The sequence below is a fragment of the Ceratotherium simum genome, chromosome 29, assembly GCF_057802395.1.
Source record: "Ceratotherium simum simum isolate JZ-2026a chromosome 29, ASM5780239v1, whole genome shotgun sequence".
NCBI classification, from domain to species: Eukaryota; Metazoa; Chordata; class Mammalia; order Perissodactyla; family Rhinocerotidae; genus Ceratotherium; species Ceratotherium simum.
In genome coordinates this window covers 22,825,867-22,849,157 of record NC_141928.1, presented here as the reverse complement: position 1 = coordinate 22,849,157, position 23,291 = coordinate 22,825,867, and the positions used below count along the sequence as shown (strand labels likewise).

Below are 23,291 nucleotides of genomic sequence, written 5' to 3'. Positions count from 1 at the left end.
CAAACGGGCCAAGCACAATGTTAGAGACTACGAGCCAATGTGAAAATGCGAGAATAAGATGCATCGTGAAGTGAGCTACTATCTCTGTAGTCCCTCCTCCGTTCACTTCAAATTTTAGCTGTAACTGAATTTTGCTAAGTTGGAGAGAGAGACTATAATCAACCCCACCCTGACATGTTGTAAAGAACAGGCTGGAGGCAGGGAGTGTGGCTCAAGGAAGCCTAAAGCTGAGCCAGCCCTGCAGATGGCGGTAAAAAGACGGGTAACCATCTTCCTGTCCTCACGAGATGGTGGTTTTATTTTAAGGGTGTTTTTAATAGCTTAAAAAATGGATTCAAAGAACACTGGGGGAAGCCTCTGATTTTGAGGCTTCTTCCTATGGGGCCATTTTTTAAACAATAGTATCTGACTCCGACGGAGATTTGTTCCTTCATTACTTCTGATCATACTGCTTTTCCCATCCACCTCCCTACAGTGGCCGTTGGAGAGGAGAAAGAAACCAGAGCTTTCAAGAATAAATGCTCAGGAGACAGCCCTGTGGCATAGCGGTTAAGTGAGTGCGATCCGCTGCTGGCGGCCAGGGTTCGGATCCAGGGCGCCCACCGATGCACTGCTTGTCAGGCCATGCTGTGGCGGCCTCCCACATAAAGTGGAGGAAGATGGGCACAGATGTTAGCTCAGGGCTGATCTTCCTCACAGAAACAACAAAAAAAGAATAAATGCTCAGAGGTTCTGTTTGCCCTCCGTCTGCTGGTCAGCAGCAATCTGCAAACATAATTTTCACCTTTTCTTATGCTCTTGAGAAAAATCTTGATTTAACCCTTAATACTAGGAGAAGTGCACCTGAATGGACTGTGTCCTGTGAAGGATGGGTGAGGGGTCTGCAGAGCAAAGTGTGGTGGGTAGTACTGGGAATACTGGCCACTAGTAGATGCTCAAATATGTATTGACACAGCAACAAAAATCTACATAGGAAGACAAATTTATTAAAAATTATAAAAAATAAAACAGCCTAAAAGCCAAATGAAAAATAACTTTTGTTCATTATGACAGTCCCACCTCCCATTTCCAAAAGTTATAACGAAATAAATACTTGTTTTACTTTTAGCCTACCCTACTACTTCACTCTAGTCTTCAAAACTGCTGCTTTCTAGCTCTGTGACAATAAAATAGGTTTCACCTAGAAGATCAGTGAGCACCATCTGCAGACACTGAAATCAGAGGTGCTGAAGCAAAAGGGATACAGACAGGTAACTTTACACTCAGGGAACATCCCAACAGCACCACAAAATGTCCTACTACTGGAATGCTTGCTACTGTCTCTTCCAGGGATGGATTTTTTCCTCTTACCACTTCTTCCCTCCGATTACCCTTTCAACAGGGCAAATGATTATATATCTATCAAAATTCACAATCTCTCCCTTACTTCTAGACATATTGTACCACAAAAGCAGACAATGCATTAAGAGTTTTCGACATCATGACTGGAGGGAACTACCGATAAACCCTAGGATAATCCCATCATTCTCCTCACCCACTGCCCAACATCACTCCAGGTAAGTGTTCTGAGCAGTCCCTAGAGCAGCACTAATATCCATTAAAGCACAACAGGAAAAAAAACTTCTTTGAGTAAGGCCTATAGGTGAGAACACTTTATTCCTCTTGTGTGGGGAGAACACCAAAGTTAAGTGTCACTTAGCCCTCAATGAGTAGTGGATGCTGTTTTTAAAACAGACAATGAAACTATCATACACACAGACACACACCACTTTTGAAAGGACTGCACACGGAGACCACCGACTTTGTCGGGCTGTGGTGAATTGCAATGTGTCCTGTGTTCTGATACACCAGGAGTGGAGGAAGATCCAGAGGAAATGGGGAGAGGAGGAGAGGAGAGCTCGCTGCCGGCTGGAGCAGTCTGGAGAACAGCGAGTGACTCTTGCACTCTGGTCCAGGCCCTCCAAGGGTATAACGGGCCCGATTTCTTTCTGCTTCCAGTACGCTCTGCCTGATAGCTTCGTGAAGAACATTCAGCGGTCAGGGCGAGTTCGCTAAAGTATCTCACCAAACTCGCAAATGGTCACTCCCGAAACGGATCTCCCTGGATTCAAGAAAAAGGATTCGAGTTCATCTAGAAGCATCCATGATCTGGAAAATAATGCACCCGTGCTACCTTGCCAAGTCCCCCAAAGTTTTGAAGACCAAATCCTATTTCTTCCAACCTAACGACAGGGGGTCCACTTCCTGCCAGGGATTGACGCTAAGGTCACTTTGGAGAAGAACGTGGACGGGGAATATCTGCTGGTGTGTTGGAACACTGGCTTCTTGCTGAGGAAGAGATCCAGGATGGAGGGAAGCCCTGTGTGCGCTGGACGAGGTCCCCTGCTGGGGGCTGGATGGATGACTCTCAGGCAGGCGGAGGGCGAGAATCCCGACGGCCCTGTAGTCAGCCCGGGAGAGTCGACCAATCGATGCACCTGGAATCTTCAAGGGCCACTGGAAAAGAGCCTGGGATGTGGATGAAATTACGCAGGCTGTGACACACTCACGCCGGGACAGATCGTGTGGCCGTGACTATCTCCCTGCAGTGAGATTACGAAGAACCCTTACGGATGGACGTCAGAATACGTGGCTTTTCCGTCCCGTGAGAGATGACAGCCTGGGACTCACAAATCCGAACCTGCCCTCTCTCTCACCGAGTTTTCCTGCAGTCCTTGAGAGAGTTGAGTCCTTCCTCCGGTGACCCTTCTCGGGGAGGAAGGCAGAAGGTTTGGGACAGACATAAATGCTGACAGCGCAGCCTGGCAGCGTTGTCACGAGCCTAGAGCAACCCTTGCCTGATGGGGGAAAGTGAAGAGAAAAGAACGAGGAAGGCTTGAAGAACAGACTCCAAACGTGCAGTGTCGTGGAGTGCAGAGGTCCGGGCGCGACGGCCCTCGGGCCGAAAGCGCAGCCGCCTGTTGTGTCCAAAACCACGAATCGGGAGCAGCACCACGCTCTTGGGATCCGTCGGGTCTAGGGTGGCCTTCGCGCCACGAGGGCAGAACGGAGTAGCGGCCACAGAGGACGTCTGTCCCACAAAGACTCCAAGGTTTTCTGCTCCCTGACACCGACACTTGGCTGACCCTGGGCATACGGCGCACCACGCGGCTACACACGCAGACACCCAGAACTGTGCAGACAGAGAGAAAACAAGCACCAGGAAACAGACGACACCGACCGCACAGGTTTGAAGTGAACGTGCAGCGGCGAACGGAAATGCTCGGCAACGAGCAGCCTGGGAAGAGTCCCAGGGACCGGAGACACAGGGGAATTCCCCCAACCTGCCGCCTCTCCTCAGCTCCCCTCCCCCACCCTGGTGTGCTTCCCAGACACACCCTCGGGCCCGCCCACCCAGCAGGGGGCCCTGGGGGTCTCCTAAAGAGCCACGCCCTCTGCGCACCTGCTCAGTGCCCGGGCCGCTCCTCAGCTCTCCAGACGCGTGCCTCGGGCGGGACCGTGGAAGAAATGGAAGGGGCTCCTCGTGGCAGGAGGCCCGGCCAGGAGCGCCCAGGGAGACAAGGTCCCTCGCACGGGGAAGACCAAGGCCTTCACTCCACAGGAAACCCGTCCTTTCAAGGGAAGCGAGAAGATCGCCATCCCTGTGAGAGGCGGGCAGAGAAGGGCATCCTGGAGACCGCGGAGGGCGCTCGCAGCAGCCCAGGTAGGAGTCGACGTTGTTTTTGGGGAGATGGGTTTTGAGCGAGGGTTGGGAGGGTTCGGGAGACACGAGGGACGGGAGTGGGCTGGGCACAGCGCAGGCCCCGGGAGATCGGCCCTTCCCACGGCTGCAAGCGCTGAGGGAAAGCCAAGGGGAAGGCCAGACCCCTTGCGGGGAGGGCTCTGCCAGCTGAGCCGTCCTCCGGGTCTGGACGGGAGAGACAGTTCCCAGGAGCGTGCCCGCCAGGCAGCTCAGGCAGCTGGATGGTGACGGGAAAGGTAGAGCCTGGGGAGCTGCCCACCGAGGCTCTGGGCGGCTGGAGGAAAGCGGCATCTGGGGGTGGGGCCATGAGGGACCGGGGTCGACCTGCGGCCTCCTCCGATGCCCTCTGGCCCAGAGTCCAGAGAAAAGTCAGGGGCCACTCACGACTCTCCTTCCCTCCAGCCACAGGGATCACCAGGCAGAGGCAGGTGGCCGAGGGCTCCAGGCACAAGCGGGGCAGAAGCCCCGATGACCCCCCTGGCGGTCGCCACCAAGAAAATGGACTCGGAGAAGAGGAGGCGAGGAGACGACCAGCCCCAGCTCCCTGGAGACGAAAGGACGAGCCTGACCGCCCCAGAGCAGGACGTCAGAGCAGAGGAGGTAGGTTTCCGGGCCGGGCCTTGGCCCCGGTGGGGACGTGGGTGCTGGGCCTCAGTGGCCAACCGAGCACCCAGGGTCAGGGGAGGGGACAGACACCGACCCCGGGGGAGATGCTCCTCAAGCCCTTCTAGAGGGCCGAGGGGAAGACGACCAGCACTTGGCACGGTTCGGGTCACATCCCGGAAGGGGACCAGAGTCAGGCCTGGTGGAGAGGGGTCGTGGGGGGAGGCGAGTGGAGTGGGGACCAGGACCGGGAAAGGGAAGGGGCGCTGGGGACCTTGGCAAGGAAACCCGAGGGCCGGCGCGCGCACTCCCAGCCACACCTGCCGTTCTCTCTCCCGCGCAGGTTTCGCCCGCTCGGCCCCGCCCCTCCGGGACAGGAGGACCCCGCCCAGGTCGCCAGTGAGGACCGCCGGCCCCGGGCGCTGCGACCACAGCCCGGAGGCCGAGCCCGCCTCCCCAAAGCGCCTCCGCCGCCGCAGCCTCCTGCCGCCGCCGCCGCCGCCGCCGCACGCCCGTGCACCCCCGGCCGAGCTCCCCTCCAGGCTCCTCACGCACCTGGGCGCGCTCGAGGTGGCCCTGGGCGAGCTGCGGGCTCCGGGGGGCGCCTTCCTGCCGCGGCCCGCCCGCCCCACGCAGCCCGCCGCCTCGCAGCGCGCCTGGCTCAGCTGGCAGCTGGCGCACGCGGGGGCCACCCTGCACTGGGCGCTCGCGGCGCTCGACGCCCTGCTCGCGGCGCAGCCCCGGCCCGCCTGCCCGCAGCCCTCCCTGCCCGCTGCCTGGGCTCCCGCGGCCCTAGGGCGCGCGCCCGGAGCCGGGGTCCTCGCCCTTCCCGGGCCCGCCCCCCTCTGCCTCGAAGCCACCCGGACTCTGCCCTCCCAACTCCCCATGCCAGGGTCCCTGGCGGCATCTGGCACACCCAGGCCACGAGCTCACCCCAACGGCACCACACAAATCCTCCCTTCCGGGAAACCGTTTTAGGCACGGACCAGACCTTGCCTCCTACGGGATCGCAGCTCAGGGAAATGGGTCCTCGTGTCCAGAAGGCAGCCCGTGAAGATGAGCACTCAGAGGAAAACCCTTCTTTTCCTCCAGGGGCTCCGATGACCAGGACTCTCATTGATTTGGACCTTTTCACCAGTGCATTTTTCCTGATATAGGAAAAATAAAACCCGTACAAAGAAACGTGTGTGTGTGTGTGTGTGTGTGTGTGTTCATTTCTTCATTTTCGTCAAAGGCGGTACCTCAAGGACTGCTACCAGTACTTGGAGCGGAGGGGTGTGTGTGGGAGGTGAGTGTTTACCTGAGAAGGGATTTCTTCAGGGTGAACTCTTAGAAACCCTCCTGGAATAGAACCTTGCCCTCGAATGAGCACACTGGGTTCTCTGAGGGATGTTCCACGGATTGAATTCCTCTTTGGCTCTTGGTCCCGTAGCTTCCACGTGAATCCCATCAATCTCCTTCCTATTTCAAACCTTTGCCACTGGGATCCAGCAGATCATCTTGGGAGTGATTTGTTAGCCTCTCGAATCTCTTCTTTAGCCTTTTCTTTTACTCTTTGAATGATTCTTGTTTGTGCCCTATGCGTTCGCATTTCACCGCCTTTGCAGACATTCACTGACATCCCGGCGATGGGCATGGCGCACGGCGCATGGTGAAATGTGGGCACAAGTCAAGAGAGCGCTTGCAAACGTAGAAACTCCTCGCTGCTCCCACTCCAATCACCAAGGGGCTATTTCCATCACGCCCCTCTGCCGCCTCCACCCCAACCCACGGCCAAAACACCCAACTGATGCTTCTTCTTTCCGAGGAATTCCTTTTCCCAGTTGTCTTGAGCATTCCATCTCGTTTCCTCCTCTGTCCTTGGCTGTGCCTCCTCTTCAAGGTTTCTGCTTTCATTGCCAAACACCGGTCCTCCTGTGTCTTACCTCTCTCGCTTACACGTAATCAGACAATCAATGAGAAAAGCCCTGTTTTCCCTTTGAACTGGCGTTGAACATACAGATATTCCTTGCTTCTTGCCTCGACCACCTCTCTGAAATACATGTCCTCCCACGATGGAATTGAGAAAACAGGCTCTGAGAGGTTCTCTCCTCGCCAAAGGTCATAGGAAAAGGGAACAGGGGGTGGCGCTCAGACATCTTCAGTTCCAAAGCCTGTGCTCTTTAGCTCAGGCTTGTCTGAAATCCACATTCCTCACCTGGACATGGCAACCAGAAGGTGTGACTGGTAGAACAGCCATGTCTAGTGTCACCCAGCCCTCAATGAGTAGTGGATGCTGTTTATAACACAGACAACGAAACTCTCTCTCCCTCTCTCTGTCTCTCTCTCTCTCTGTCTCTCTCTCTCACACACACACACACACACACTCACACACAAACACAAACTTTTTGAAAGCACTGCACACAGGGACCACCGACTTTGTTGGGCTGTGGTGAAATGCAATGTGTCCTGTGTTCCGATACACCAGGAGCGGAGGAAGATCCAGAGGAAATGGGGAGAGGAGGAGAGGAGAGCTCGCTGCCGGCTGGAGCAGTCTGGAGAATAGCGAGTGACTCCTGCACTCTGGTCCAGGCCCTCCAAGGGTATAACGGGCCCAGTTTCTTTCTGCTTCCAGTACGCTCTGTCTAGTAGCTTGGGGAAGAACATTCAGCGGTCAGGACGCGTTGGCTAAAGTATCTCACCAAACTCGCAAATGGTCACTCCGGAAACGGATCTCCCACGGATTCAAGAAAAATGATTCGAGTTCACCTAGAAGCATCCATGATCTGGAAAATAATTCATCCCGTGCGAACTTGCCACTGGCATGAGGCCAAGTGTTGTTGGTGACTGAGTGTGTCCCCTACTGCCAGCCAGACTCAGCCTTCCTTGAAGTCCCCAAGAGTTTTGAAGACCGAATCCTATTTCTTCAAACCTAACCACAGGGGCTCCATTTCCTGCCAGGGATTGTCACTAAGGTCACTTTGGAGAACAACAAAATGGACGAATAACATCTGTTGGTGTCTTGGAACACTGGCTTCTTGCTGAGGAAGAGATCCAGGATGGAGGGAATCCGAGTGTGCCCTGGACAAAGCCCCCTGCTGGCGACTGGATGGATGACGCTCAGGCAGGCGGCGGAGATCCGGAGGTCAGTGTAGTCGGCACGAGAGAATCGACCAATCGACGCACCTGGAATCTTCAAGGTCCGCTGGCAAAGAGCCAGGGACGTGGACGAAATCATCCAGGCTGTGACGCACTCACGCCGGGACAGAAGGTATGGCCGTGACTATCCCCCTGCTGTGAGAATACAAAGAACCCTTTCGGATGGACGTCGGAATACGTGGCTTTCCCTCCCGGTGAGGGTTGACAGCCTGGGACAAACAAATCGGATCCTGCCCTCTCTCTCACCGAGTTTTGCTGCAGTCCTTGAGAGCGTTGAGTCCTTCCTCTGGTGACCCTTCTCCGGCAGGAAGGCCCATGGTTTGGGACAGACATAAATGCTGACAGCGCAGCCTGGCACCGTTGTCACGAGCCTAGAGCAACCCTTGCTTGATGAAGCAGAGTGAAGAGAGAAGAACGAGGAAGGCTTGAAGAACAGACTCCAAACGTGCCGTGTCGTGGAGAGCAGAGGTCCGAGAGCGACCGCCCTCGGGCCGAAAGCGCAGCCGCCTGTTGTGTCCAAAACCACGAATCGGGAGCAGCACCACGCTCTTGGGATCCGTCGGGTCTAGGGTGGCCTTCGCGCCACGAGGGCAGAACAGAGTAGCGGACACAGAGGACGTCAGTCCCACAAAGACTCCAAGGTTTTCTGCTCCCTGACACCGACACTTGGCTGACCCTGGGCATACGGCGCACCACGCGGCTACACACGCAGACACCCAGAACTGCGCAGACAGAAAACAAGCACCAGGAAACAGACGACACCGACCGCACTTGTTTGAAGTGAACGTGCAGCGGCGAACGGAAATGCTCAGCAATGAGCAGCCTGGGAAGAGTCCCAGGGTCCCGGAGACACAGGGGAATTCCCCCAACCTGCCGCCTCTCCTCAGCTCCCCTCCCCCACCCTGGTGTGCTTCCCAGACACACCCTCGGGCCCGCCCACCCAGCAGGGGGCCCTGGGGGTCTCCTAAAGAGCCACGCCCTCTGCGCACCTGCTCAGTGCCCGGGCCGCTCCTCAGCTCTCCAGACGCGTGCCTCGGGCGGGACCGTGGAAGAAATGGAAGGGGCTCCTCGTGGCAGGAGGCCCGGCCAGGAGCGCCCAGGGAGACAAGGTCCCTCGCACGGGGAAGACCAAGGCCTTCACTCCACAGGAAACCCGTCCTTTCAAGGGAAGCGAGAAGATCGCCATCCCTGTGAGAGGCGGGCAGAGAAGGGCATCCCGGAGACCGCGGAGGGCGCTCGCAGCAGCCCAGGTAGGAGTCGACGTTGTTTTTGGGGAGATGGGTTTTGAGCGAGGGTTGGGAGGGTTCGGGAGACACGAGGGACGGGAGTGGGCTGGGCACAGCGCAGGCCCCGGGAGATCTGCCCTTCCCACGGCTGCAAGCGCTGAGGGAAAGCCAAGGGGAAGGCCAGACCCCTTGCGGGGAGGGCTCTGCCAGCTGAGCCGTCCTCCGGGTCTGGACGGGAGAGACAGTTCCCAGGAGCGTGCCCGCCAGGCAGCTCAGGCAGCTGGATGGTGACGGGAAAGGTAGAGCCTGGGGAGCTGCCCACCGAGGCTCTGGGCGGCTGGAGGAAAGCGGCATCTGGGGGTGGGGCCATGAGGGACCGGGGTCGACCTGCGGCCTCCTCCGATGCCCTCTGGCCCAGAGTCCAGAGAAAAGTCAGGGGCCACTCACGACTCTCTTCCCTCCAGCCACAGGGATCACCAGGCAGAGGCAGGTGGCCGAGGGCTCCAGGCACAAGCGAGGCAGAAGCCCCGATGACCTCCCTGGCGGTCGCCACCAAGAAAATGGACTCGGAGAAGAGGAGGTGAGGAGACGACCAGCCCCAGCTCCCTGGAGACGAAAGGACGAGCCTGACCGCCCCAGAGCAGGACGTCAGAGCAGAGGAGGTAGGTTTCCGGGCCGGGCCTTGGCCCCGGTGGGGACGTGGGTGCTGGGCCTCAGTGGCCAACCGAGCACCCAGGGTCAGGGGAGGGGACAGACACCGACCCCGGGGGAGATGCTCCTCAAGCCCTTTCTAGAGGGCCGAGGGGAAGGCGACCAGCACTTGGCACGGTTCTGGTCACATCCCGGATGGGGACCAGAGTCAGGCCTGGTGCAGAGTGGGGCGTGGGGGGAGGCGAGTGGAGTGGGGACCAGGACCGGGAAAGGGAAGGGGCGCTGGGGACCTTGGCAAGGAAACCCGAGGGCCGGCGCGCGCGCTCCCCGCCACACCTGCCGTTCTCTCTCCCGCGCAGGTTCCACCCGCTCGGCCCCGCCCCTCCGGGACAGGAGGACCCCGCCCAGGTCGCCAGTGAGGACCGCCGGCCCCGGGCGCTGCGGCCACAGCCCGGAGGCCGAGCCCGCCTCCCCAAAGCGCCCCCGCCGCCGCTGCCTCCTGCCGCCGCCGCCGCCGCACGCCCGCGCGCCCCCGGCCGAGCTCCCCTCCAGGCTCCTCACGCACCTGGGCGCGCTCGAGGTGGCCCTGGGCGAGCTGCGGGCTCCGGGGGGCGCCTTCCTGCCGCGGCCCGCCCGCCCCACGCAGCCCGCCGCCTCGCAGCGCGCCTGGCTCGGCTGGCAGCTGGCGCACGCGGGGGCCACCCTGCACTGGGCGCTCGCGGCGCTCGACGCCCTGCTCGCGGCGCAGCCCCGGCCCGCCTGCCCGCAGCCCTCCCTGCCCGCTGCCTGGGCTCCCGCGGCCCTAGGGGGCGCGCCCGGAGCCGGGGTCCTCGCCCTTCCCGGGCCCGCCCCCCTCTGCCTCGGACCCGCCCGGACTCTGCCCTCCCAGCTCCCCGTGCCAGGGTCCCTGGCGGCATCTGGCACACCCAGGCCACGAGCTCACCCCATCGGCACCACACAAATCCTCCCTTCCGGGAAACCGTTTTAGGCACGGACCGGACCTCGCTTCCTACGGGATCGCAGCTCAGGGAAATGGGTCCTCGTGTCCAGAAGGCAGCCCGTGAAGAAGAGCGCTGCGAGGAAAACCCTTCTTTTCCTCCAGGGGCTCCGATGACCAGGACTCTCATTGATTTGGACCTTTTACCAGTGGATTTTTCCTGGTATAAGAAAAATAAAACCCGTACAAAGAAACGTGTGTGTGTGTGTGTGTTTCATTTCTTCATTTTCGTCAAAGGCGGTACCTCAAGGACCGCTACCAGTACTTAGGGGGGAGGGGTGTGGGGGAGGTAAGTGTTTACCCTAGAAGGGATTTCTTCAGGGTGTCCTTCAAGGGTCTCTCTCCTGTGTGCCCCAGTGCCCAGGGCTCATATGGGACCATTAGTCTTTTGCATTTCACGGAAGAGAGGAGGAAACTGAGGCATTGTAGGGTTGAGTCCTAGTCCCCTCTCTCCAGCAGGCCTGCATGAGCATCTGTATATGGTTGGAGTTGAACTTGAATGAAGTCCTCGGGGGACCTGTTTCTGTACTGAATATGCAGATGCTGCCTGACCCTCAGAATATTTAACCTTAGTTCTACCCCTTCAGAAAAATTAGAACGCGTACCTCCAACATACTTTTTTAATTTACATTATTATGTACGTGTATACTACAGTTGTAAAGTATTATGCGTATTTATTATATACAACAGAAAAATTTAAAAACAATGTGTAATAAAACATTTTAAAATTATATTTCTTTTTTAAATCATTCAAGGGATATAACATTTACCTTCACTAAGTATTATGATTAAGAAACAAGTTCCAGGGGCCGGCCCAGTGGCTTAGCGGTTAAGTGCGGGCGCTCCGCTGCTGGCGGCCCAGGGTTCAGACCCCCGGGCGTGCACCGACGCACCGCTTCTCCGGCCATGCTGAGGCCGCGTCCCACATACAGCAACTGGAAGGATGTGCGGCTATGACATACAACTATCTACTGGGGCTTTGGGGGAAAATAAATAAATAAATAAAATCTTAAAAAAAAAAAAAGAAATGCTGTATGTAGAGACTATCGAAATAAAAAACCCAACCCCAGATGCTCCATATAACTACCTTTTAAGGAACATATTCAAAACATTTTCTTTTTCTGTAAAGGTTTCTGGTGCTCGTGCCATGTGGTTGAGTGACAGCAATCCCGCTACCATAGCAACAGTGACGGGACTCAATGTTGTGGAAACAAAGTAAACTGAAACTCTGAAAGACAGGAGGTTCTAGAGTGGAGAATGAAAAAATGATCCAATACTCTTCTTGGGGGAAGTATAACTGTTGGTAAATGAGATGTCGGATCATACTAGCTGTAATTGCTACTGTTCTGGTTTCTCTGGAGCCAACAGTGCTTCCCCATCTTAGGTCCCACAAATGCAAGGGATGCATGTGCAGTCGGCCGTGGTAAGAGCAGGGTAAGGGTGGGAAGATTCTTGTACCAATTGCAATGTATGGGTGTGTTTTTCCCATACTACCAAGCAATTCTCTGACCCCAGCTGGGTGTCCTACAGTTCAACTCAATTCTGACACTACCCAGAGATAGCATCAGATTCCACAGGTTGAGGGCTCAGTCTTACAAAATTGCCCTCCCACCCACCTCACATGCCAATCCCAAGTCCAGGTTGTGACCCGTGCTTCTGGCCAACCAGCTATAGATTGGAGGTTCCAACTACCCCTCCTTGGATTAGATTAATTTGCTAGAGCAGCTCACAGAACTCAGAGAAACATTTTACTTACTACATTACTGGTTTATTATAAAAGGATATAATGTAGGAACAGCCAGATGAAAGATATGCATAGGGCAAAGTATGGGGAAAGGCACGGAGCTTCCGTGCCCTCTCCAGGTGCACCACTCTCCCCAAGTTCAATCTTGACAAGTTCACCAACCTGGAAACTCTCTGAACCCCATCCTTTTGTGTCTTTCTGGAGGCTTCATTACATAGGCATGATTAATTAAATCACTGGTCATTGGTGATTATGCTCAATCTCCCGCCGCTCTCCTCTCCCTGGAGGTGAGGGGCTGAAAGTCCTAACCCTCTAATCACGTGGTTGGTTCCCTTGGCAACCAGCCGCCATTCTTTGATTACCTAGGGGTTTTCCAAAATCACCTCATTAACATAACAAAAGACTGCTTTATCACTCTCAACACAGGAAATTTCAGTGGTGTCAGGAGCTCTGTACCGGTAACCAGGATGAAAACCAAATACATATTTATAATTATAAATCACAATATCACAGGTAGAGAGAACAGTACCTTCACTGAGTGCAAGTCTAGCCCTTAATAATCCACTTAATAATGTTTTTATCTGTGATCTCTTGGGATCTAAATTATGTGCACACTAAAGTTAAGGTTTGAGGATACATGAAATTTGTAGATTTTGAGCAAAATTATAAAGAAAACTGACTCTCCCATGTGACCCTGTTTGGGGAACCATATTGGATTTTAAAACTTCAGGCAGCCAGCTTCCCCTGGGCCAATCACTATGATTAGAGGATTGATTTCCCACCACTGGGATCCAAACAATCACAATGGTCATGACGGGAGATCAGAGCCTTCCACACTGGAGCACTTAGAATTAATTCTCACTCTCGTCACACACGCACTTTGTAGGAAGATGTGACAATCTCTGTCAATATGGGGTGCAAGATAATTATTGCAAAAATATTATGATAGCTCACAAAATCCCAGTCACAGTTAATGAAGCCTTAGAACAGGTAGTACTCCATAAGCCCCAGCAACCACAGTACATTGTCATTAATGTGACTTAGCTCTTTACTCGGAGGTCTGGGTACCTTGAGTCTAAATCTTAAGAATAGATTCTGATTGGCTTGTGCTGGTTTCATCAGCCACAGGCAGCAGCAACCTGAGCTGAAGGTCGCATTGATGTGGCTGGAGCCCGTTTCATGGGAGAGCAGCTGTGCAGACAGTGTGGTCTCCTCCACTCCACCCCTTCTGCCCATTCACAGTTTCAGAGATGAACCATCCAGTTACCCCATCTACAGCTGCACTGCCCTCAATTAGAGACAACAAATATGCCCACGACCTGCTTCAAATAAACATCGTGGGCCACTGTTCCCAAGGCTGTGTGCTAGGTTATTTCTGTCGCTCTGCTGCTGTCTTTTTGCACCTTTTGGACCTAGTTGAAATATGTGTCCATACCCAGTACAAAGATGAAAGAGGACAGAGAAGAAATAATTTCTTTTTTCTAATAGAATAAAAACTAAAAAGGTAGTTATATATTCAACTTCCGTAAACTCCATGGAAAACAAAGAACAGCCACCTGATGGAGACGCAGCCCTGATTTCTGTCCCCGGCTGTGAGGCGGTAATGGGAGGGTTGGTACACTTCCTAACCGCCCATCACGTCCCTTCCGTGTTCACTCTGCTCCTCAGCTGGCCGCTGCTCTTTCCATGGTCTTATTTCCTGGGCCTCCTCCCAGTCTTTCTGAAGGGACCTGCGGTCTGTTACACGGGTAACAAGACTTGAGAGAGAGGAAGCTATTTATGCAGATGACCTGGAAATTTGTGGGAAGAGAGATGTTTAAAAAGAACTACTATAAAGTATCCTGTGTAATCATCCTATGGTTTTGGGGGTGAGACTGTATTAATCACGTTTTTTATTTTCTGTATTTTATGATGTTTTGACATCTTAAAAATCTTGCTGGCTGGGGAGTGACCGCCCTTCCCAGAGCTAGCTAATTCTTAGAGACAGCAAAGGACTTGGCTTTGATGTACAAACTAAAGCAATCTTGAGTCTACAGCCCCAACCACCTCCTTATAGAACTCTCACACACAAGCCAATATTTCCCCTGCCCTAAATCACCCCAGGGCCAGGTACTAGGCGACTGGAAACCACCCCTCTAGCCCAGAGCCCCAGAAATATTCAAATTAGCCAATCCTAAGCTGTTTACTCCGCCCTGCCTCGCCTTTCCCTCAGAAGCCCCAAGAAAGGCTCTGCTTCAGGCTTTCCCTTTGCTCCTGTCCTCTGTCACCTGACCAGCACCTGGCATTTCCCCTGGGGCCCCACCTGACATGCAGTGACTCCCGCCCCCACCCCGGGTCCTGTGAGAATAATAAACTTCTTCCTTCCAAGCCTCATTCTCATTTCCTCCAGTGGCTGCACTGACTAGCATCACTGGGCATCAGCAGCAAGGGAACAGCCAGAGATGCATTTCAGTCGAGAGAGATCAAGAGAGGACTCAAGACTGTAAAGTGTTACTGTCAATGAATGAGCTTGTCACTGAAGGAGGAAGAATACAGACCCTGTGTTGGGGAAATTCTGACTGGAAATCAGGAGGAGCTTTTTCTTCATCAACAAACCTTTAAAAAAAATTTAAGGAAATTAAGAAGAGAACTAGACACTCACAAAACAGTGGTGAGATGATTCTTATACAGTCCAGGTGCTCATGCATTTTAAAAGTTGCTTCAGGCCAGCCCAGTGGCATAGTTGTTAAATTCATGTGCTCCGCTTTGGCGGCTTAGGGTTTGCAGGTTCAGATCCGGGTGCAGACCTCCACACTGCTCATGAAGCCGTGCTGTGGCAGCGTCCCACATACAAAATGGAGGAATACTGGCACAGATGTTAGCTCAAGGCCAATCTTCCTCACCAAAAAAGAAAAAAAATTTCCTCCAATAAACAGCAAAAGAATTCACGTTTTCCCTGTGAGACGGTAAATTCCTGAGCAGTCTGCATGACTGCAGTAGGAACAGAGAAGATGTATATTTCCAGCCTGACTATGGGGGTGGAATATCAGTGAAGCTTCTCTCTTCAGGACGAATGGGTTACATTGAGTTCCAGGGATGAGGCTGAATTTCTGGGCACCTGGCCTCAACCCTCAATCAAATATTCTAGCTCTAAAAGAGCTTAAGTCTGTTATTTTCTCCGTTTGAGAGTGAAAACAGAACTTATGTTAAGGCAAAAATAGGCAATATATTTTGGTAATCCCAAGCATGCCAAATGGGAACATTCGCCTCAGCAATATTGGTGCTAACACCAACTGAAAGGTTCCCTCAGACCCAGAGTGGAGGTAGCACAGACCCCGACTTCTCTCCCCACACTCCCTGGGAATTCGGGGAACAGGGCAACGAACACCAGGAAAACCACCAGACTCATCTGAAGCACCTCAGAAATGGTCTTCAAAGGTATATTAATTCATTGCTGAGCCTCATCATCTCCCCTATCAGATCTTGACACTCTTTTAATGTATTTGCATTCACTAATTCATTCTTTTATTAATGTGTAATACACAAGGATTATATGAACACATGCAAACTGAAAAAAACAGAAGGGACAAAAACTGATTAACGAGCAACAGGAATAGAAATGATGAACACAGCAGTATTCAGTCATTCTTATCGAAAGACTCTCTCCAATTCTGAGTTTGCCTGATTGGTTCTTGCTCTTTCTTGAGTGATGAGGATGACGAAATGATGGATTGCATAGAAAGAGAAACAGAACTGTAAAGAACTTAAGCAGCCAGTGAGATTTTTATGTTGGAAAGGAAGGAATTTATCGGACAAAGAGGGAGGAAGATGGATGTAGGAAAGCAGCATGTGCTGGTGTGCTCACCTATGCCCTGGGCAGGAGACCCTGCCCCCACCGGCAAAGAACCCTCTGTCCACTTTCCTTGAGCTGAACTAAAGAGACCTCTCTAGATGGGAGTGGATTTATATAAAATAGCCAAGATTTCTGAGGTCTGGTTTGTGATTATTATTTGGAGCGGGATGAGTGCATGTTGGGAAGAGGGGATGAGTGGAGTGGGGGATGACAGAAAAAGCAAACTTTTAGTGTGAGAAAGTACAATTTGCCTGAATTATGAATTAGGGGTTCATATTGAATGTATATTCGTTCAAACTCACAATTCATGGCCATCTGGCCTTCTTCACTTGATGGGAGGGTGCAAGAAACAGCTGTCCAGGAGAGAGTATTTTTGGGGTTTTTTTTTTTAATCACCTCTTTTTATTGATCTGCTTGGAGTTTTCCTTCAAGGAGATTTGCAGGCCTGGCTGTGAAGTCGGTCCTTGAAACACGGATGAGGAACAAAGGCGGACTAAGAGGTGGTCATGATTGAGTCTCACTCAACTTAAACAGTGTTTGGTGTTCAAGGACCTTAGAGAGTGGGTCCCACCTGGTACACCCCAAATTGCATAATAGGAGTTCTAGAAATTGTCAAGGACCTGAATAAAGAAAGGATAATTCTTGAGATGTTCACTTAACAGGTCACACGTACACTGAATGACAGTAACGTGTGTTGAAGGACAGGAGAGAGTGTGTCCCACTGCCAACCTCTCTGCATGCTGAGTGAATAACCATATGTACCATCCCAGACGTGTATCTGTCATAGTGACTGAGAGATGGCACCAGTGTCAATCTATATCTAAATATTACTAAATCTATTAATTACTTTCTTTCTTATTTTGAGACAACAATAGTCCTGGCTATTTTTCAACTTGAATCTATGCCCTTGGAATCAACGTGAATCTCCCTTTTAAAGAGCCAATGATGCTATGAACCATATTGATTGACGTCCTTGCCTTCTTCACTCAATTCTATTTCCTGGGTTTAATACATGGAATCAGATTTTGAGTCAGTTTTATTGGATAAAACGTGTCCAAGGAAGAAAACTGGATGTTAGTTCTAAAGACAGCATTAGTGCACGTAGTGTAAAAATCAATAGTGCTCTCATTCACCAAACTCATCTGCCCTTCTCCTTAATCACAAAATTAGATTCTATTTCATAGCCTCTTTACTCTTAGGTATGGCCATGTGAATGAGTCCTGGCCAAGCCTATGTGGCTAGAAGTGATGTTTGCCCCATAGGGGCTGGCCACCGAAAACACCCCCATGTGAGGCAACAGCTTTTCATCCTTTACAATGAGTGGACTAGGCCTGAGCACTGTAGCCAGATTGGAGGTCACATGTTGACAATGGCAAATCCACAAAATAGATGGTACCTGGGTCCCTGTGTCATTGTTAGGAGAAAAGCAATTAGCAGAGTCATTTGATCTTTGAAAGCCTACGTTTAGGTGTTACAAGAAGCAAAGATAAGTTTGTATGCTATTCAAACAAATAATATTTTTGTATTTACCTGTTACAGCAGCAAACTTCACCTTAACTGACAGAAGTCTGTAACATAACAGCACACCGAAGGAAGTTTTCCATAAAAAATTGCATTTCAAATTGTGGAATGGCAAATACTCCCTGGAAATTTGCAAAAGGAAATGGTAAATGTAAATCCTAAAGTTAATTATTTAAGAAATATAAAAGATGTTCTTCTCTCTAAACTTTTTCTTATGGAAATTGAAGATGTACAGCATGATTTGGGTTTCTGGGATTTTAGAGCTGATACAGAAACACAAGGGCAGATTGCCTTCTTGTGCTTAGCAAAGAATGAGAAAATTGAGTGTTATGTGTTTCACTTGCTTCTTTATTTCCTGATTTTTCTTAGGGGATTTGTTAAGTGAGAGGAAAGCACACTTCAGTTTCCTCTCTGACAAGCTCCAAGACACACTGGCTGTATTACTACTGCTTCAGATAGCTACTAAGTTCTTGGCGGTTCCTCTGCACAATCCCAAACAGGTACAAGGCTGAAGATTTCTACTTTCATCATCTCCAGTTTTTTCTTATTGTGATCAAAGCAGCAGAGTAATTTATCCACGAGAGTCTTATCCCAGGCAGCACTATAGTCCTCTGTCCAGCAGGTTGAAAATCAGCTGGATGGTGGAAATAAGTGCCTTGTGTCTTCTGGAGTTTGATATCCCCTCTTTTTCTCATGAAACTGGAAGTCGGTCCTGATTCAGATATTACTTAGAAAACTTTTGTCATTACGGTATGACTTAGAAGAGATCCTTTCCAGATATCTCAAAGGCATGATATCTCAATGTCTGGAAGACACATCCCAGGAAAGAGAACATGCATGGAGCAGAGCATCCCCAGAGCCATCAACAGAGACCAGGGCCTGGAGAATTTGAATGATTCCTCGAGATGACCGCGAGGGGGCGCGCAGCCACGGCTCAACTATGAGTGAGCTTCACTCGCCGCTCACCCACGGCCAGCAGAGGGCACCCCACTCGCGCTGGGACCAAGTGGCGCCTCAATGGGCGTGGGAAACGCCCGCATCTTGGTTCTGTGAGACAGGGCCATGCTTCCAGGGCAAGAAGCGGAGCTTGGTTTGCTGCAGGTCCGGCTGCACACGGGAGGGGCCCTGGGTTTTGAGAGCCTCTGGGGGCAGTGAAAATAGTGAGTGAAAAACTACCTCCCTCCCCACCTCCGCGCCATGACTGCCCAGGGAGAATTTGCCTGGGCTGAGATCTCCTGAGACAATTTTCTGAAATACTGAGCACAGAACTTCTTGTTTTCTGGACTTTTCCCGTTGTTTTATTCTTGGCTTTATCATATAACATTTTAGTGAAAGTTAATTTTGTAAAAGTATCCATTTATTGAGGCATTTGGAAGCTCGACAGAATCACACGTTGTACTAATTTTTCCATATTCAGGATTGTTTCTGGGGAGAAATCCCATCACAAATTCGGAGAAAGGAAAAACGTATCTATGACCAGGGTAAAATGTACAAACATTGGGGCCTTCCAGTTGAATGAGTTGGAGACCTGGCTAAGTGCCCAGGAGAGCCATTCTTTAAGACTATAGGAGGGCCGGCCAGTGGCTTAGCGGTTAAGTACGCGCGCTCTGCTGCTGGCGGCCTGGGTTCGATCCTGGGCGCGCACCGACGCACCGCTTCTCTGGCCATGCTGAGGTCACGTCCCACATACAGCAACTAGAAGGATGTGCAGCTATGACATACAACTATCTACTGGGGCTTTGGGGGAAATAAATAAATAAATAAAGTCTTTAAAAAAAAACTATAGGAAAAGGATTCAGAATCAGGACGTAGGTAACTTTTCTTGCTGATCTGCCTATTGGATCTGATCATGGAAGACTGTCCCCATGATTGATTCACGTAGCTCCTCTGAATCTATTTATTCAACATTAAGTGTCTAATGTGTGTCAGACACCATGTTACCAACTGGAGACATGTGACCTGACCTTAAGGACGTCTATAGTACAGCAGAGGAAGATGTGGAAACAAGGGCAATAAAGCATTGTAGATACTGTGATGGTGTGAAGTGTGTATAAGGTATGGTGGCAGGGGGTGGAGGCAGAGGAGGGAGTGGTCAGTTCTACTGGGGATAGAGTTTCTGGAAGTTCTTCGTAGAGGATGTGATGGCTAAGCTTTGCCTGGGGGAGGCAATGAGAAAAGAGCAGACTTTGAAGCCAGTATCCTCAGTCCACCTGTAAGGCCTGCAGTTTTCTAGCTGTGTAACACTCGGCGAGGGAACCTCTGAGCCTGCTTCCAGACCTGGCAACATGGGGATTTAGTAGCAATCTCGCAGTGTGGTGGTGAAGGTTACCTTACTAACATGTATACTGAACACTGTCATTAAGGAGCAGACAGTTCCTGGTGGGTGGGGATGAGCAGATCCTGTACTTGCAGGGACTACCTGTGGTTGAAGGGACTCATTTGGTTCAATCAAGTATCTGAAAACCACCAGTCCTGGGAGCTGTCCGTGGTGCTGATCTCACCAGGGCTTCACACTCCTTATCTTGGGAAGGCCTGCTTGGCGCTCTGCTTGTGTCATTCTGCTGAGGTCTGAACTGTTTGCCTCCATCTCAGCCAGGAGCCTTGGCTGCAACCAGTTTGTTGACTCCACCTCCTCCCTTCTCAGTTGAGCCCTTTCATGAGCCTTGTGGAAGAAGGGCTGATTGAGAACCATCACGATGGGATGGGCATTCTCAAAATCTCTTCTCCTGGATCTGCAGAGGTAGAATGGGCAACTTGATGGGTTTTTTCATGTCCTCCAGCTGCCCGAGGTGTGGCAGGCTCCAACTCTTACTTTCTTCAGAGCACTCACCACTTCCCCAAAAACCTAGGAAGTGTTTAGCTCCTGGTACAGCAGTGGTCTCGACTGGGGGCGATTTTGTATCCCCAGGTGATTTGGCAATGTCTAGAGAAGTTTCTGGTTGTCATAACTCCTCATTTGTCCCTGTACAAGAGGCTCCTTTATAAGAAGAACCAGAAAGAGGGTGCTTCCAAATATGGTGTTCTTAAGTTGTTGCAATTTGGTGATGGAAACTTCTAGCACACTGGTTTCAGAGTGAATTGACAAAGAGAGGCCAACCTAGAAGTGCTAAGAGGGAACACGCACACATCACAGGAACATTTTTAATTGCCTTTCTTAAAATCATCTTTTCATGACCCTCCATCACATCACTCCTGAGTGTGAAGAAACAGACCTCTTCACTCTGCCTATAGGTCAGGGAGAGAGAAGTAGCTAACATCCCCCAGGAAAGGGTGCTACTAGAGGAATGAACCTAGGAAGTATCCCTCTTCCCCCTTCAGTCTCACTTGCTTGAGTCCAACAAGAAGCCTACAGCATTTTTCAGAGGACTCTTCAATAGAGAATTCAAGGAGAATCACATACAAGCAGTAACTGAAGCAAAGGCAATGAGAAGAGAGGTGGAAACCAGACCAAACACAACGGAAAGCAGAAACAAGGGGAGTGAATGGTGACAAACAGCAGGGCCAAAGGGTGGTAATCATCCCCACTCTGGGCAAGAGAGGTTGGAGGTACATATGGTGGTGGAGCAATACTGCATATTGCAAACCAGAGAAGTGGACTGTCTGAGAGAAAATGAATTCCCACTCACTAATCAGGTGTCGACTTTGGGAGGGATGCCATAGAGGAGATTCAGGCTCTGGAGGGGATGGAGGAGACAACTTCCAGCCCAGACCATCTGTGGTTCTCTGACTTTGCCCCATTGCACAGGGCTCTGAGCCCTTAGGCATATCTCATGATGTTTCTCTCTCTCCTGCCAGGTAAGGCTGGCCATCCTCTTGGTCAGCTCACAGCTACCCATTTTGGGAAACCAGGAAAGGATCCAAAACTGGGCTCTGAGATACTGGACGTAATAGCAGATTTCCTACTTACAAGCTGGAAAGGAGCACCTAGTTCCCTGGACAATGGGCTGCCTAAAATTACCGAGATGTTCTCTATATAATATTTAGTCTGTGACACTGAAGGTGTGGGCATGTGTGCATACTTTTGTGCTCATATACACACACACATTTACTATACATATTTATTTACACTCATAGAGACATCTTAATGCATATCGACACATGCAAATGGAAATTAACCTTGTGCACATAGATTCTCTGAGGTCAAGGTGCTCCTCTGCTTCTCAAAGTAAGCCCATTGGTGCGTGAGGAGACTCTGTTCACATATTTTGCCATAAGCCAACTGGCTGTTGGTCAGTTCACCCCTGGGGATGTCTTGCAGACAAATCTCCAAGAGAGCTTTTCTCAGATTGATGTGGAGAAAGGAACTGCTGTCTGGGGCTCCATGGACAGGACAGAGGCTGTCATTGCTTCTGTCAGTCCAGTGACTAGTATTGATGCCCACCAGGATCCTCTGCAGGGCAGTCAAAATGAGCAGTTACCAACAGCTAGGTCATGCCAGCACTGTTAGGAACCACAGTGGTGGTCTTTTCCTTTTGTAAAATCTCCATGCCTTTGCTTCAGGAGCTTTCCTTCCTCGAATGCCTGTCTGTGGTCAGTTTTTAGGGCCCAGCTCCAGAGAGAGGACACTGCTGCATCAGGGAGCCTTCACCTGTCCCCACCTCCCCTTCTCCAAAGTTGGAATTTGTCACTACTTTCCCAGTCCTTCCCTACTCCACTGTTTCTATCTTGGTGCATTATGATATAGTCACGTGCATCCCTGCCTCTCCAGACTACAGACCATAGCATGGGAAACATGGTATATATCCATCTTTGTGTTTGCACCATCTACTGGGGTACTTTTATAAGTCACAGTCTCCCATTGATCTGAAATGGTTCCTCATCCTTGGGCAGTTAATGCCTTTGTGATGGGGACATGGGCAGAACACACATCCTTCCTCTAATTAAGGCAGGTGACATTTAATCAGTGCTGAGCACTGTGCTAGGCTCTGGGTCTATAAAGGTACATACAGCACATTTCCTGTCTGCTAAGATCTCAAGGTCTAGGGAGAAATACAGAAATTTAAATACACAGTTGTAATGAAGTTGGGTACAGAGTAAGGGTACAGAAATTGCACATATCTGGGCCTCAGAGTGACAATGCAGGTGCTGTTGCTCACTGTGCAGTCCTTTCCCTGGTGCCTGGCATACCGCGTGACCTGGGCAGCACCAGCTGGGCAGGGGCAGAGAAGCCATGCCAGCCAGCAAGGTGATTGGGCTTCCTAGTAAACTACCCAAACCCACCAGGGCTCAGGAATTCACACCTTTGCCAGGATGAAATGCCTGGGTGGGGACACAACTGTTCCCATGGGTGTCAAGAGGGCCATTCTTGTCCCAGCTCAGCCCCAGCACTCAGCCCAGAAACTGAGGGAGGAGATGCCATCATATCAAACCTGGTCTAAACTCCCAACCCTCAGTCTCCATACTCTGTGGGAATGGTTTTCTGTGGCCTGTGAAATGTGAGATGGAGACAGATAATCTAGAAGCTTCGACCCCATCTGCCTCAGCCTGACCAGTGTTGAAGAGGAACCGACAAGCCCATGAATCCACCCTCGGAGGGTGCCCCTGTCTTCACCGGCAACGTTGTGTACTTGGGCTAGTGGTTCATCCTCTGGGCTTCATTCTCGAGGCTGTGAATTCATGAAGATGGGACCATGAATGCCTCAATGTAAAAGAAGACTGATTCAACTTGACAATCATTTACAATCGGGACAGGGAGGGCCAGCTGCAGGAGGGGTAGGAGGGAGAGCCCGAGTCTCAGAGTTGGAGTTGAAAGAGCACTGAACAGTGTCAGGAGACCTGGAGAGGTCGCGACAAGCTGTGTGACCTGGACAAGTCATATAACCTCTCTGGACTGTCAG

At 51.5% G+C, this 23,291-nt stretch overlaps 1 protein-coding gene and 1 long non-coding RNA gene across 2 annotated transcripts; both read left to right on the top strand.

The window, feature by feature from the left end:
- The first annotated feature begins 3,432 nt into the window (after positions 1-3,432).
- Positions 3,433-5,323, top strand: LOC147913224 (uncharacterized). The gene is made up of 3 exons (XM_087419382.1): positions 3,433-3,703; positions 4,151-4,342; positions 4,689-5,323. The coding sequence occupies exons 1-3, from the start codon at positions 3,508-3,510 to the stop codon at positions 5,321-5,323; spliced, it is 1,023 nt and encodes a 340-aa protein (XP_087275508.1). The 5' UTR covers positions 3,433-3,507.
- A 3,139-nt stretch (positions 5,324-8,462) lies between these two features.
- LOC147913223 (uncharacterized) lies at positions 8,463-9,775 on the top strand. The gene is made up of 3 exons (XR_015549022.1): positions 8,463-8,733; positions 9,174-9,371; positions 9,720-9,775. It is a non-coding gene; the product is annotated as an uncharacterized LOC147913223 (long non-coding RNA).
- The last annotated feature ends 13,516 nt before the right edge of the window (positions 9,776-23,291 follow it).

Bases quoted from the DNA above. Each gene is read 5' to 3' on its own strand.
- LOC147913224 (XM_087419382.1), top strand. From the start codon at position 3,508: ATGGAAGGGGCTCCTCGTGGCAGGAGGCCCGGCCAGGAGCGCCCAGGG. The intron at 3,704-4,150 runs GTAGGAGTCGAC...CTCCAGCCACAG, and splicing joins GGGCGCTCGCAGCAGCCCAG to GGATCACCAGGCAGAGGCAG. The intron at 4,343-4,688 runs GTAGGTTTCCGG...TCTCCCGCGCAG, and splicing joins AGGACGTCAGAGCAGAGGAG to GTTTCGCCCGCTCGGCCCCG.